At 36.7% G+C, this 14,188-nt stretch overlaps 1 protein-coding gene across 10 annotated transcripts in view; it reads left to right on the forward strand.

The window, feature by feature from the left end:
* SMAD2 (SMAD family member 2) overlaps positions 1-14,188 on the forward strand; it is a 104,228-nt gene that overhangs the window by 71,023 nt on the left and 19,017 nt on the right. For 9 of the 10 annotated variants that reach the window (XM_072605176.1, XM_072605178.1, XM_072605174.1 and 6 more), the window contains 2 exons: positions 10,960-11,013; positions 12,914-13,126. In XM_072605176.1, coding sequence (XP_072461277.1) covers positions 10,960-11,013; positions 12,914-13,126 — 267 coding nt within the window. The remainder of the gene's footprint in view (positions 1-10,959; positions 11,014-12,913; positions 13,127-14,188) is intronic. The other variant, XM_072605177.1, reaches the window with a different exon arrangement.

The following is a 14,188-nucleotide window of genomic DNA, read 5'->3' on the forward strand; positions in this document are numbered from 1 at the left end:
AGCTCTCAAGATCAGGAGGCTATCATATTGCTTAAATAGGGATGAACCAGTACAAGTCTGTAACAGCAGGCTAAAATTCTTGTGCCAGTCAAATTAGGACCATGACTGTGAGTAGCCCTTGTACTACCAGCTTGAGCAAGACAGGAACACCTAGTCTTAAAGAGGAATAAAGCTGGCTTTTTATAAAGTTTTTGAATGTGTGTGCATGTGTGCTATACAAGAAAGAAATTAGCGTGCCTTTTAGTGGAATTGAAGACTTGATTCCTGTATTGCTATGATTACTGATTGATAAAGCCCTTATTTATTCCTGAAGAATAAAGATACTTTTCTTATTGTCAGTTTATATTTCAGTAACCTAAATGAATGATAGTTAAAACTATTGCCAAACTTTGTTGGAAAATTGAAAGTTAAAGTAACCCATGATAAACTGCATGTTCTAAGTTCAATCATGTAGATTGTAACCTCTTAAAGCTTTCTAATCCCTTTTGATTGTTGGTTTTGTCATCGATCCCTGATAGTCCCTCATGTAACACTCAAGGCTTTTTAATGTTTTGGAGATACCTTTGGAGCTCTTGTCCTGTTTATCAATTGTTTACACAATTGACTTATCTAACTTTCTTTGAAAGTGTTGTATTCTACCTCTCACAAGTCATAGTTGATAACATGATGCAGCATATTTATATACACTGCATAGTATTCCACTACTTTTTGAGTTACTCTTTCTTTTGAGAGGTTGGCATTCCATAATTTGTAGCCATATTGCGAACTGAGAGAATTCTTTGTTGGCTGTGATATCATTGATATGTTCCAATGAAGATGATAACCACTTTACCTATTACCTGAATTTACCTATTTACCAATTTATCCTATGCAGGTTTTGTCCATGTCTTTCCAGAAGTACTTTTTTTCTTTTTAAATTTATTTATTTAAGTTTTCAATGTTCATTTCCACAAAATTTTGGGTTCCAAATTTTCTCCCCATTTCTCCCCTCCCCCCATAAAACGCCAAGCATTCTAATTACCCCTATCACCAGTCTACCCTCCCTTCTAACATTCCTCCCTTCCAACATCCCTCTCTTCCCTTATCCCCATCTTCTCTTTTGTCCTGTAGGGCAAGATAACTTTCTATACCCCATTACCTGTATTTCTTATTTCCTAGTCTTATGCAAGAGCAGTACTCAACAGTTGTTCCTAAAACTTTGAGTTCCAGCTTCTGTTCATCCCTCCCTCCCCACCCACCCTCATTGGGAAAGCAAGCAATTCAGTATAGGCCATATCTGTGAAGTTTTGCAAATGACTTCCATAATAGTCGTGTTGTATAAGACTAATTATATTTCCCTCCATCCTGTCCTGCCCCCATTTCTTCTATTCTCTCTTTTGATCCTGTCCCTCCCCAGGAATGCTGACTTCAAATTGCTCCCTCCTCCCATTGCCCTCCCTTCCATCATCCCCCCCACCCTTCTTATCCCCTTCTCCCCCACTTTCCTGTATTGTAAGATAGGTTTTCATACCAAAATGAGTGTGCATTTTATTCCTTCCTTTAGTCGAATGTGATGAGAGTAAACTTCATGTTTTTTCTCTCACCTCCCCACTTTGTCCCTCCACTGAAAAATCATTTACTTGCCTCTTTTATGAGAGATAATTTGCCCCATTCCATTTCTCCCTTTCTCCTCCCAATATATTTCTCTCACCCCTTAATTTCATTTTTGTAAGATATGATCCCATCCTGTTCTATTCACCCTGTACGCTCGCCCTCTCTCTCTCTCTCTCTCTCTCTCTCTCTCTCTCTCTCTCTCTCTCTCTCTCTCTCTCCCCCTCTCTCCCCCCTCTCCCCCTCCCTCTCTCTCTCTCTCTCCCTCCCTCTCCCCCTCCACGTAGGAATGTAAACAGTTCAACTTTAGTAAGTCCCTTATGACTGCTCTTTGCTGTTTACCTTTTCATGCTTCTCTTCATTCTTGTGTTTGAAAGTCAAATTTTCCTTTCAGCTCTGATCTTATCATCAAGAATGCTTGCAAGTCCTCTATTTCATTGAAAGACCATTTTTTCCCCTGAAGTATTACACTCAGTTTTGCTGGGTAGGTGATTCTTGGTTTTAGTCCTAGTTCCTTTGACTTCTGGAATATCATATTCCACGCCCTTCGATCTCTTAATGTAGAAGCTGCTAGATCTTGTGTTATCCTGATTGTATTTCCACAATACTTGAATTGTTTCTTTCTAGCTGCTTGCAATATTTTCTCCTTGACCTGGGAACTCTGAAATTTGGCCACAGTGTTCCTAGGAGTTTCTCTTTTTGAATCTCTTTCAGGAGGTGATTGGTGGATTCTTTCAATATTTGTTTTGCCCCCTGGTTCTAGAATATCAGGGCAGTTTTCCTTGATAATTTCATGAAAGATGATGTCTAGGCTCTTTTTTTTGATCATGGCTTTCAGGTAGTCCCATAATTTTTAAATTATCTCTCCTGGATCTATTTTCCAGGTCAGTTGTTTTTCCAATGAGATATTTCACATTCTCTTCCATTTTTTCATTCTTTTGGTTTTGTTTTGTGATTTCTTGGTTTCTCATAAAGTCATTGGCCTCCGTCTGTTCCATTCTTATTTTGAAAGAACTATTTTCTTCAGTGATCTTTTGAACCTCCTTTTCCATTTGGCTAATTGCTTTTGAAAGCATTCTTCTCCTCATTGGCTTTTTGAACCTCTTTTGCCAATTGAGTTAGCCTATTTTTCAAGGTGTTATTTTCTTCAGCATTTTTTGGGGTCTCCTTTAGTAAGATGTTGACCCTCTTTTCATGCTTTTCTTGCATCTCTCTCATTTCTCTTCCCAGTTTTTCCTCCACCTCTCTAACTTGTTTTTCAAAATCCTTTTTGAGCTCTTCCATGGCCTGAGCCTATTGAATATTTCTTTTGGATGTTTGGGATATAGAAGCCTTGACTTTTATGTCTTTCTCTGATGGTAAGCATTGCTCTTCCTCATTTGAAAGGATGGGAGAAGATATCTGTTCACCAAGAAAGTAACGTTCTCTTACTTTTTTTCCCCTTTTTTGGGCATTTTCCCAACCAGTTACTTGACTTTTGGGTCCTTTGTGAAGAGTAGGGTATACTCTGGGAATCTGTAAGATCTCAGTTCCTCCAAGGTGGCACAGTCAAGCGTGTACACTGATCTGGAAGCAGGGAGAGATTTTTGTGTCCAGAATCATATCAGTTTCCTCTCCACAGCCACCTGGCCTCCAGTTCCACCAAGTCAGTGCTGGGGGCTGATTTTCACATAAGCTAGATGGGCGGGGCAGCCATTCATTGTGAGACAAAGACCAGTTCCCTCAGGTTCTCTACACAGGGCTGAGGTAATATTCAGCTCCTCAGTGCCCCCAGGGGTTTTTACCATCCAGCAATGGATGCGGGCTGCTGTAGGGGCTGTCCTGACAGCTGCTTTGGCCTCTGCGGGCTGCTGCCTGAGGCCGAAGCTATGGGAAGGCCCTTCTCCCTTCCTGGCCAGTTGAAAAAACTCCACTGACCTTTGGCGCCTATTGGTTGAGGGATCTGTGGACCTGCTGCTGCTGCTGCAACTGGAGATTCTGCCCGTGAGGTGTCCTCCTCCCAGAGTTGCACCCAGGCTCCAAGCTCTGCTCCAAGTCTGGTGCAACCTATGTTTCCCATGGGCCTTTCAGGTCACCCTGGGCTGGAAATCTCCTCCACTCTGTTGTTCTCCACTTCTGCTGCTCCAAAATTTGTTGAGAGTCCCTTTCTACAGGTATTTTATGGGCTGTGTGGGGAACCCCTGCGTATGTGTGTCTTTCTACTGTGCCATCTTCCCGAAGTATTTCTTAAAACCCAGTAGAGCTTTTCAGATGATACAGATGCAGTACTGAGGCTGACCACCTTGATTCCCTACCCTCATTCCATATATGACTGACTCATCTCCTTTTCTAATTATATGTCTCTCTGATGATATCTTTTATAACATTTCTTGTTTGCAGCTCATCTCTGGTAACATATTGCAGCTTCATCCATTATGCATCTTTCTATTGCCTTTTCTTTTTCTTCTTGGGGGGGGGGTGGGCAAGTTTTTTGTTTTTTTTTTTTTTTGAGATTCTGTCTTTTCATGATTTTGCACTCATTTACAGCATTTTTTGAAGAATAAGGCGAGGGATAAAAATTAAACCTGTGAATCATTGTGGGTAATTCCTAAGTAAGAAAACACCCTCTACCAATGTAGATTGGTACCTTCTTTGGTGCTTACAATTTTAGAAAGTTGTCTAGAATAAATGGTTAACTTATTTGCTTGTAATCATACAAGTAGTAAGTGTCATTGGTAAGAGTTGAATCTACGTCTTCCTAGCCTTGAGGAGCATAGGCTTAATCAAACTTCTACCGCTGGAAGAAAATTAATGTAAAAAGATGAGTTTTTGTATCCAAGCACTAATCACCTTGAACATCATTGAAAGCACATTATTATTTCCTCAATGAGATCCATTCGCTATTCCTGTTCATTTCTGTGTGTAATGCCTGTTTAAGACACATACATTAAGAGATGTGTTCAGTGAACTGCCCGTCAAATCATATATCATAATGTGGGCTAAAGTATATTTCAATCATTTTTCCACCTCCTTATTGATGAGCTAGTCTTTTTTGAGTGACCATAAATCTCACTGAGTGAGAGAGGCCCTGTAGCATTCAAAGGCTCGGTGAATATTCAACACTATGTCATCCACACTGGAGTACCTCACAATGTATAGCAAGTCACTTTTTCGTGCACTTAGAGATGCCACTATGGCCTTTAGAGCTGCCACTGTGACATTTAGACATTTTGGGGGGAGCACACAGGTCTCCTTGATGTCACACTTGATATCACTGCTCAGAATTATTCAGGAAAGTTATCACTGTTTGTGTCTATCACAATATTCAATAATTTTCTGTATTCATGGGGGATAGCTTCTTAGAGGAGAAGCTTGAAATGTTCATTTTGCTATACTAGAAGAATTCTCATGTTTTGTTTTGCTTTTTTTAAAGGTGGGCTTTTCTTACAGCAAAGTTTGAGATTACGAGAAGCGCCAGGTAGCTTCTGCAGTGGAATCTAGCTTAATTTCTTTTAACTCAGTCATGGATCTAAATCATTACTCATCTGCAGAACCATTCTAAGAAAATAAGAGGGTTCAGCTAAGATAACCTCTGAGGTTCCTTTCACATCTTAGATTTCTGATATACATGAATGAACATAACAGTTTGCATATTGTACTCTGAACAGTTTTCATCCTTTTTGTTTGCTTAATATATACATTTAGGCCAATTTCTTATATATATTTATATAGTGAATAGCAGTGTTCTCTACCAACCCAAATAACCATCAGTTGACTTACTTTAAGCCAGACCACAAGTTTTCCTTAATAATCTCCTAAAGGAGAAGCAACATGGTATAAAGAGCATTGCAGTTAACTGGCTCAACTATTTGTAGCCACTTTGGGTAAGACTAAGGGAATATAAAGCACTCATCACCCACTGAACTCAGAATTATCATTGGAAACTGGTTCACTCCTGCACTGAAATAAGATTAAAAATTTGTTTTGTCTTTTTTTAGAGATAGAGTAAATAAAAATAAAATTTTTAATACATTGTAATAGATCTCTGATCTCATGACTGGACTCTTTGTACAACATATCACCTCTTTATGTCACTATGCTATTTTCTTCGGTATATAGATACTATTTACTGAGATAATGGGTGAGTGGAAAAATAATATGAAGTTGTTGTACTCATTGCGAGCAAAATGGGGCTTTAAAGACAGATTTCAAAAATCCTTATGCTATTCTGTCATAAATCTGTGAAATCCATCTGTACTCACAGGTTTAGAAAAAACAGTGAAGTTGTTAGCAAGGAGTAAACTTGCATAGACCAAAAATTGCCTAATATGAACAAACTTCTGATAGAATGTTGTAGTAATAGGTGTGTAACCTGAGAGAGGAAGGAGTAGTCTATTAAATAATATTTTATTTCCATGTTGATAAAACTGAAATTATCTTTTCAAAATTGTTAAAACAAAGTGCGATTTAGATTTATAAATAAATAATTAAATATCCATGTGTTTTGAAGATGATACCTGGTCTTTTTTTTCCTCATTAAAATAATTTGTGTTAGTTCAGATATGTGTTGTTAATATATTGAATCAGAAGTAGCTTACCTCTTAGGCTCTTATGTACTTCAATTTTGGCAAATAACCAAGATATTTACTTTTCTAAAGCATGATATTGGGTGAAATAAATGAAAATAATTTATTGCTTTAAAATGTGCAAATTTGTCTTATATTAAAAAATTTGAATTGTTTTTCCAATGAGTGAATGAAAGAAACTAATTTCTAATTAGAGTAGATTTTAAGATCATAGATTTGTGTCTCAAAGGGAAGGGATGTTTTACCTAGAAATTATCTGAGATCATTAGAAGACAAGAAGTACTCCTCTCCTCCTCCCTCTCCAGGGGATTTCCCTTTCTCCATGGTATTTCCCTGTCAGCATCTTTTTCAAAACTGTTTCAGGTAGCTTGAGTGCCTAAATGATGTAGAAGTCACTAAGTCAGTTCCTTGCAGCAAAATAGCAAACCACCAGGTCTTATTTGCCTTGCTGTTGCCACCTACACTCCTGCAGGCTTTACCATCTGCCTTGTCTCATAATCTAAGAACCCTTGGGCTTTTCCAGCCCTTCCTACAGCTAAACTTATATCTATTGTGTCCCCTGATTAGAAGGTGAGTTCTTTGAGAACTCACCTTTTCTTTATATTCTCAGCGCAGTGCTTGGCATATAATAAATGCTTCCATTCATCTAGTCAGCTTCAGAAAAGAAAATTGAAACTCAAGAAGGGCCATTTTATCAAGGTTACAGAGGTAGTAAGTGGCAGAACTGGAACTTATTCCAAATCCATTATTAATTCTCCTGTATAATAGACTTAGTTTAATATCTCAATTGTCACAAAGTATATTAAGAGTTAAAACTTTTACTCTAATGGTTATTAACACTATCAACACTGTTACTAAATCAGATCTATATTGTAGCTTACTATGTCTAAATTTTGTAGCTTAGTTACTATGTCTAAATTAAATAAGTGAATTCTCTTAATTCGATAAATTATATTACCTGAAAGGCATTCTGTCTTCATCTCTTTCTTAGAATCCCTACTCTACCTTCAGGTTCTGCCTCCTTTGTAAAGACTGCTAATTTCCCCTAGTTAGCTGTTACTATTTCCCTCCCTCCTGTAAGTTTACTTAACCGTACATGTTCTATTCCCCTAATAGAATGTAAGCCTCATTGAGGGGAGAAAAACTTTTTTTTTCCCTTTTGAGGCTTTGTGCCCTGTACCTCTCACTTTTGTTACTAGTTAGGGACTGTGATTTAATTGGTATAGGAAATCATCAGGATGAGCATCTCTTCTGCTGCTTACAATTTTAGTGAATTGCCTGGGGCACATTGAACACTTAAGTGACTTAGCCAGGATGTTTGTCATACATCCAGTATAATGTGATCTCCTGTATCTTGAAAGCTTTTAATGTGGAGTTATGGCCATTTTTTAGGGTTTTAGAAGATTTCTTGACTGTTTCACTCTCCTCATATTGCAAGACTATAAAATTTTTACATAGTTGTTTTCTGGATAGTAGAATATACAGTAAATACTGAAGTATTTTAGGAAGAGTTTTTATATCTAATTTTTATACTCCCAAGGAAGCAAACAGTTTCAACATATAGAGTGTGTTGTATTCCCACAGTCCTTGAAAATCGGACACAGCAGGAATTTCCATGTGGGCTGACTCTTTAGGGGAAGAATAAATTTAACTTAATTGTCAAATTCTTGAATTTGCTTAAAGTGCTTATATTTGACCGTTTTTAAAAAAATTATATGTTACGAAAGCTAATTCCTGCTTTCATAACCTGATAGTTTAATGATTTAATTCCAAATTATTTTGCTAGAAAAGTAATTTTAATGATGTATTGTAATTTTTATGTAATTTGTGAGTAAGTATGGGCACCTTCATCCTCACAGTCAGAGCTGTATCTTGTCTATTTTATATCTAAGGATGGAAATTACAACCCATTCTTGTCCTCCCTAGGCAACTTTTATCCATATCCTAAAAAATATTGCCACAGATTGTACATTCAATATAATAAGGTCTTTTTTTTGTTTCTCCTGACATCACAAGAATATACCAGTGTAGGCCATATTTTTCATTTGCACATTTCCCTAATGGCATCCTTTACTCTTATTGTTGTTGAGTATTTTTAGTTGTGTCTGACTCTGTCTTGGCATCTGTGTCTTTTCTTGGCAAAGATAATAGAGTGGTTTGCCATTTCCTTTCCATTGTGTTTCTGTTTTACAGATAAGGAACTGAGGCCCATAGAAGCTAAGTGACTTGTGCAAGGTCACACAGCTAGCAAGTATCTGAAGCTAGATTTGAAGTCAGATCTCCCTGACCCAGTGTACCACCTAGCCACCTCATCTTTTATGCTATTTACCCTTTAGAATTACTTATTTATTATATACTTCAATCTTTTCATACCCACTGTGCCCTTTTCCATTGCCCTCTTATATTTATTTCTAATTCTTCAAAAAATATGGTTTCCTGTGACATAGCTATGCAGTAACCAGTAGAATATTGATATTCAAAAGATAGGTCTTTGTTTCTAGTAGAATTTGTTGTTATTAAAGAAATTTTAATATTTCCTGAAGGCAGTTCACCCTGTTCTTCTTTAGTTTAATTCTGGGTCCATCTCATCTACATATACTCTGTGTGTGTGTGTGTGTGTGTGTGTGTGTGTGTGTGTGTGTGTGTGTGTGTACATGATAATAGAAAAATGCTGTAGATTGTTCATCTAACTGGATGTCATAATGTGATCCATAAGTGAAATATTTTCGTTTACTTGGTCTTTCCTATGTAGGTGTTTAGGCCAAACTCTTTGGAGTATCCCATCCCTCCCCAAAACACAGAAATCCTTCATGAATTCTAATGGTAATAGCTTCAATTTATATAGTACCTTTAAGATATACAAAGTACTTTCCTTAAAACAACATGGTGAGATAGGTAGTATGAATATGATCCTCACTATTTTACATATGAGAAAATTAAGACTCAGAGAGGTTGAATGAATTACTGGGTTCTTTCCCACATTTGTTAAAGGAAGTTAGTTGCAGTGTAGTTCAAGGGGTTTAGGATTTGGAGTCAGAAGGGCCTAGGTTCAAATCCCTACTATGCCACTTACTGCCTTTTTGGTTTTGTACAAGATTCTTTTAGCTCCCTGGGCTTCTATTTCCTTCTCTGTAAAGTAAGGGGGCTAGACTACATCTCTGAGGTACAGGTTTTAGTTTTAAATCTATGAGTTTGTGATTTCTGTGAGGTGCTTTTTAGTTGTAAATACTGCAGTTTATTTGTACATCTTGAAACATTAGTCTCTAGAGAATCAAAGTTAAAGGGGACCCAAAAATCAGTGGGGATTTACATTGTGAATGGTAGTCCTTTCAGTCTGCTTTGGTTAATGCTAGCAAACTTCCTTGGACAACTGATCTCTTCAGACCTCTCACCCTACCCTCCAGTATAGAGGCCAGTTTCCTCTCCTTCTTCCCCCCTCCTTTGCATCTCAGTCCCTTGATATCTCTCCTCCCTTGCCCTTCTCTCTTCTTTTTTAAACTCCTGACCCATCTCACACGAGAGCTATACCCTGTAACAGCCTTCCTTGTTACTCATCCCTGCTGTTACTGATCTTCAGTCTCTTATCTCCTGACTTCTTTGTTGCCTGTAGTCATGCTCTGGTCTTCCTCTCTTCTTTTTGTTAATTTTATGACCCTTTCATCCTGTCAGTCTCTCACTCTGTATCTATCTGTCTGTTTCTGTCTCTCTTCTCTTTCTCCTTTCACAGCCTAAAATTTACTTCCTCTCTTCTGACTTATTAAGTATTTGAAGTTTGACTGTGGTCTTAATCATTTAATTAAATTTGCTTTCTCCAAAGTTACCAATGTTCTCTTAAATGCCAAATCAAATGGCCCTTCTCTGTTAACTTTTTTAAAACCTTTCTAAAGTGTTTAACACTTGACCAACTCTCTCCTAGATAGTTTCTATTTTCTGAGTTTTCATAAGAAGTGACAGAAGAGAAATCAAAAAAATATGTTGGTTATGTACTAGGACTTGAGTAACAGATGTATAGTCTGAGTGTCACTGGTATACATAAATAGGAAAAGACCTTGAAGACCTCCCAGCATTTAGGGTAGGTCTTTTGTGGGGACTATGTGGTAGAACGTGGACAAAATTCACTGGATGAGATGACCTGCATGGATTTCAATTTAGATTGATAGAATAGCCACATTGATTAGGACAGGCATGTTTTGAAATAATGAAGGAAAGTAAATTATATATTAACCTGGTGTACAGTAGTTTTCTCTAAAATTTTGTACATTTTGTTTATACAAAATCATTCTTAGGCCATTGTCATATAATATAAGCCTCCAATAATAGGCCCAGTAGGTGACTTGTTTATAAATTTTCTCTACCTGAAATACACAATTACCTATATCATCAGTTAGCCATTATGTTGGATCAGTCCACATTTTCCTTTTTTGAATTTTCTTAGAAATAGCACTTACTTTATATAAAACTGGATGTGTTTCAACCTTGTTGCCTCATTTTTTTGGTAGGATGTACATACTAACTTGTCTTTTTAATCTTTTCACTAGTCTTGTATGTTAAAACTTTGAGATTGTTGATATTCCTTTAAAGAAAATGTGTGACATAAATATACAAGAAGTGATAGACAATAAATATTAACTCCAAAGCTAGTTGCATTATTTAAAATGTGACATTTAAATGCCCATGGAAAGTTTTGTGTGGAGTTTTCCAAATTGTCAATAGTAATTATAACTCAGTTAATCATCTTCTTGGTATTAGAGTGGCAGTTCTAGGAGAAAAATCTAGAATATCTAATGTTCTCTTATTGTTCTAGGATCTCCAGCAGAACTCTCTCCTAGCACTCTTTCCCCAGTTAATCATAGCTTGGGTAAGCCGTTAATCTTTATCAGTTTTTTTTTTAAGGCTTCTAGTTCTCATATATTTGTGTAACCCTAAGTTTCTCTCTCTTTCAAGGTGTGATTATTTCATATGTGTGGTAGTGCTCAAGTTGATTTGGGGAAAATGCTCATTATTTTTGAGATACAGACATCTGAAGTATTACTACAATTCTAAATTCTTATTGGATGGAAGGAAAAATGAAAATATTTTCTTACTCATGGAAAATTTAAAGGCCAGGTACAGCTAGGTTGTTTTAAAATAGTCCATGAACTTAAAATTTGCTTTATCAAAAATTAGTTTTTATCTAAGTGTTTTAAATATAGATAAAAGACTTTTTAGGGAAAATTTTATTGAAGAAAAATACTACTCTAACAATAGGTTCCATATGAGACAGCATGGTACAATGGAAAGAACATTATACTAAGCACTTTACAAATATGACCGTATTTGATTTTGTAAGGTTGCTGCTATGATCCCTATTTTACAGAGGAGGAAATAGAGGTAAACAGGTAAAGTGACTTGTCCAGGTTCACCTTGCTGGGATATCTGAGGCTAAATTTGAACTCAGGTCTCTCTGACTCCAGAACCAATGTTTTACAGCCTAGCTGCCTCACCAAGTCACTTAACCTTGATGACCTCTGTGGTCCCTTCCAATTCTAAATCTGATCTTGTGATTCGTTTTGCTCTTCTTCACATAATAGCTGTTTCTTGTCAACATCTTCCTCCTGGGAGTGTGATTTCTAACAGTTATGTGCCTTGCAAGTAAATTCTACCATAATGAAAATTTATAACATGGAGTTTATAATATGAAATTGAACCTGCACATAGCCAGTAATTATTCTTGTGATCCTAGATACCCCTTGAAGCACAGAGAAAATTTTGATTTCAGATTCTGTTTAAACTGGCAAATTTAAAATACTTTGAGGTGCTAAATTACATATTACATTGCTAAAGGGAATTTCCTCTTCTAGGACTTATATGTTGGTATAGTCACAAATTCAATCCCTAGCTTTGTCCCTGACTTTTTGTGTACTTTTTTTACTGTTTTGATTAACTAAGTGACTCACTAAGTAAATGTTAAATTAGGAAAGTGTCTGAGAGCTAAGAGGTTTTTTTCCCTTTTTAACTATCACTGATAATAAATTTTTATTCTAGTGGTTTTGAGCTGATTTTCTAAATAGATTTTCTACTCTTTGCCTTCTCTAACCCTTTGCACCCAAAATTGCCTCTGTTAATTTTACTTTTGTTGCCTATAAGAGGCACAAATACTTAGTGAAAATTCAGAAATACAAAATTCAGGTACATGTCCAAGTAATTAAGTCATTTGATGACCAGTTACAGAAATCACAGAATCTCTTACATATGAAGACAAAAGCACGGTGAACTTGCCCAAAGTTGTATAGCTAGTTAGTGGCAAGTTGTAAACTGAATCTTATCACAAAACCAGCACTTTTTTCTATTGTAGTTAGTGGCAAGTTGTAAACTGAATCTTATCACAAAACCAGCACTTTTTTCTATTGTAGCTTCCCTTGTTTTTTGGTACTTGCTAGTGAGCTTTCATTCCCAGCTAGCAATATAAAAAATTTGAGCAATTGTAAAAGTGAGAATTTTTAATCAGTATTTGACTAAGACTATCAATAGAAAATGATCCAAAATGAAGAAATGGAATTTTAAGATTGGATGACTGAGTAAAATGAGACAGGTCTAAAAAGGAAATTCCAGTGTGATTTATGGGAAGTAGAGCCATATTCTGAATAGATGTTCATCACATAGTACTAGTACTGGTATGTTTGCATTGGTAAAGATAATTATGCTTGCTCTCTATTGTTTTACATTGTTATCTTAGGAATTAATTAGTTTTATCTCTCCCTTTCTCCTTTTTTTGGCAGATTTGCAGCCAGTTACTTACTCAGAGCCTGCATTTTGGTGTTCAATAGCATATTATGAGCTAAATCAGAGGGTTGGAGAAACCTTCCATGCATCACAGCCTTCACTGACTGTAGATGGATTTACAGACCCATCAAATTCAGAGAGATTTTGCTTAGGTTTACTCTCCAATGTTAACCGAAATGCTACAGTGGAAATGACAAGACGGCATATAGGTATTTATTCTTTTCTTTTTTTCTTTAGAAAGTAATCTTGACTTAACTGGGTATTTGTGATTGGGGTCAGTCACCATGTTGTTACTGATTGTAACCTGTGCTACTCTGGACTACAGCAGCAGAGAACTCCGTGGCACTTTTTAAAATTAGTCCTGTACATTGGTAATGGAACTATTCTAGAGTGTGCCACTACAAATAGAGTATATGCAAACAGCCAATTAATTTTCTTGTTTCTGTGTATATCAGGCATAACTCAACCCCCTAGGTACATACCTACTCATTTATTTGTCACCATTTCCATTTCCAGCCAACTTTTGTCTCTCCTTTGTGGAGGAGTTGGGTTAAGCCTTAGAAAAGTACCTCAAAGATTTTTTTATAATCCCTTGTTGACACCTGTTCTTTACAAGGATTTCAACTCAATTATATAAACATATATTATGGTTCTACTTTCTGCCAGGTAGCTTCAAAGACAAAAATGTAACAGTTCCTGACCTCAAGGAGCTTACTGAGATGAAACTACACATACATAGATAAATATAAAATCTATGCAAATGAAAAGAAATTATGGGGAAGTGGGCAGGTCAGAAAAAGCCTCTCATAAGAAGTGTCACTTGAGCTGAGCTAAGCATTCCAGCCAGAGGAGGCAAGAAGGAAAAGCATTCCAGACATCAAGGAGAGCCCGTCAGCCTCTGCAAAGGCATGGATAGGGGAACTGGGATGGCAAAAGTGGAAAGTAGTTAGTCTGGAATGTAGAGTACATATGAAAGATTGATGTGGAATTGGTCTAGAGAGACAGGTTGTATCCTAACCCTAATTAAAGCCCAGAGAGGTTTTAATTGACAAACAGAGGAGTTTGTTCCAGGAAGCCACTGAAACTTCTTGGTATATGAGAGTGATATAAACAGATAGTTGAATGGATTGAAGAAGTGGGGGAGGGAATGGTGGTGCCTGGATTGAGGAAATTCAATCATGAAGTTACTCTCTAAGCCTTGGTGGGAGAGAGAATTTGAAACTCAAAAATTTTTAAATGAACATTAAAAATAAATAATAAAGCTTATTTAT

The sequence above is a fragment of the Notamacropus eugenii genome, chromosome 4 (genome assembly GCF_028372415.1).
Source record: "Notamacropus eugenii isolate mMacEug1 chromosome 4, mMacEug1.pri_v2, whole genome shotgun sequence".
Taxonomy (NCBI): Eukaryota; Metazoa; Chordata; class Mammalia; order Diprotodontia; family Macropodidae; genus Notamacropus; species Notamacropus eugenii.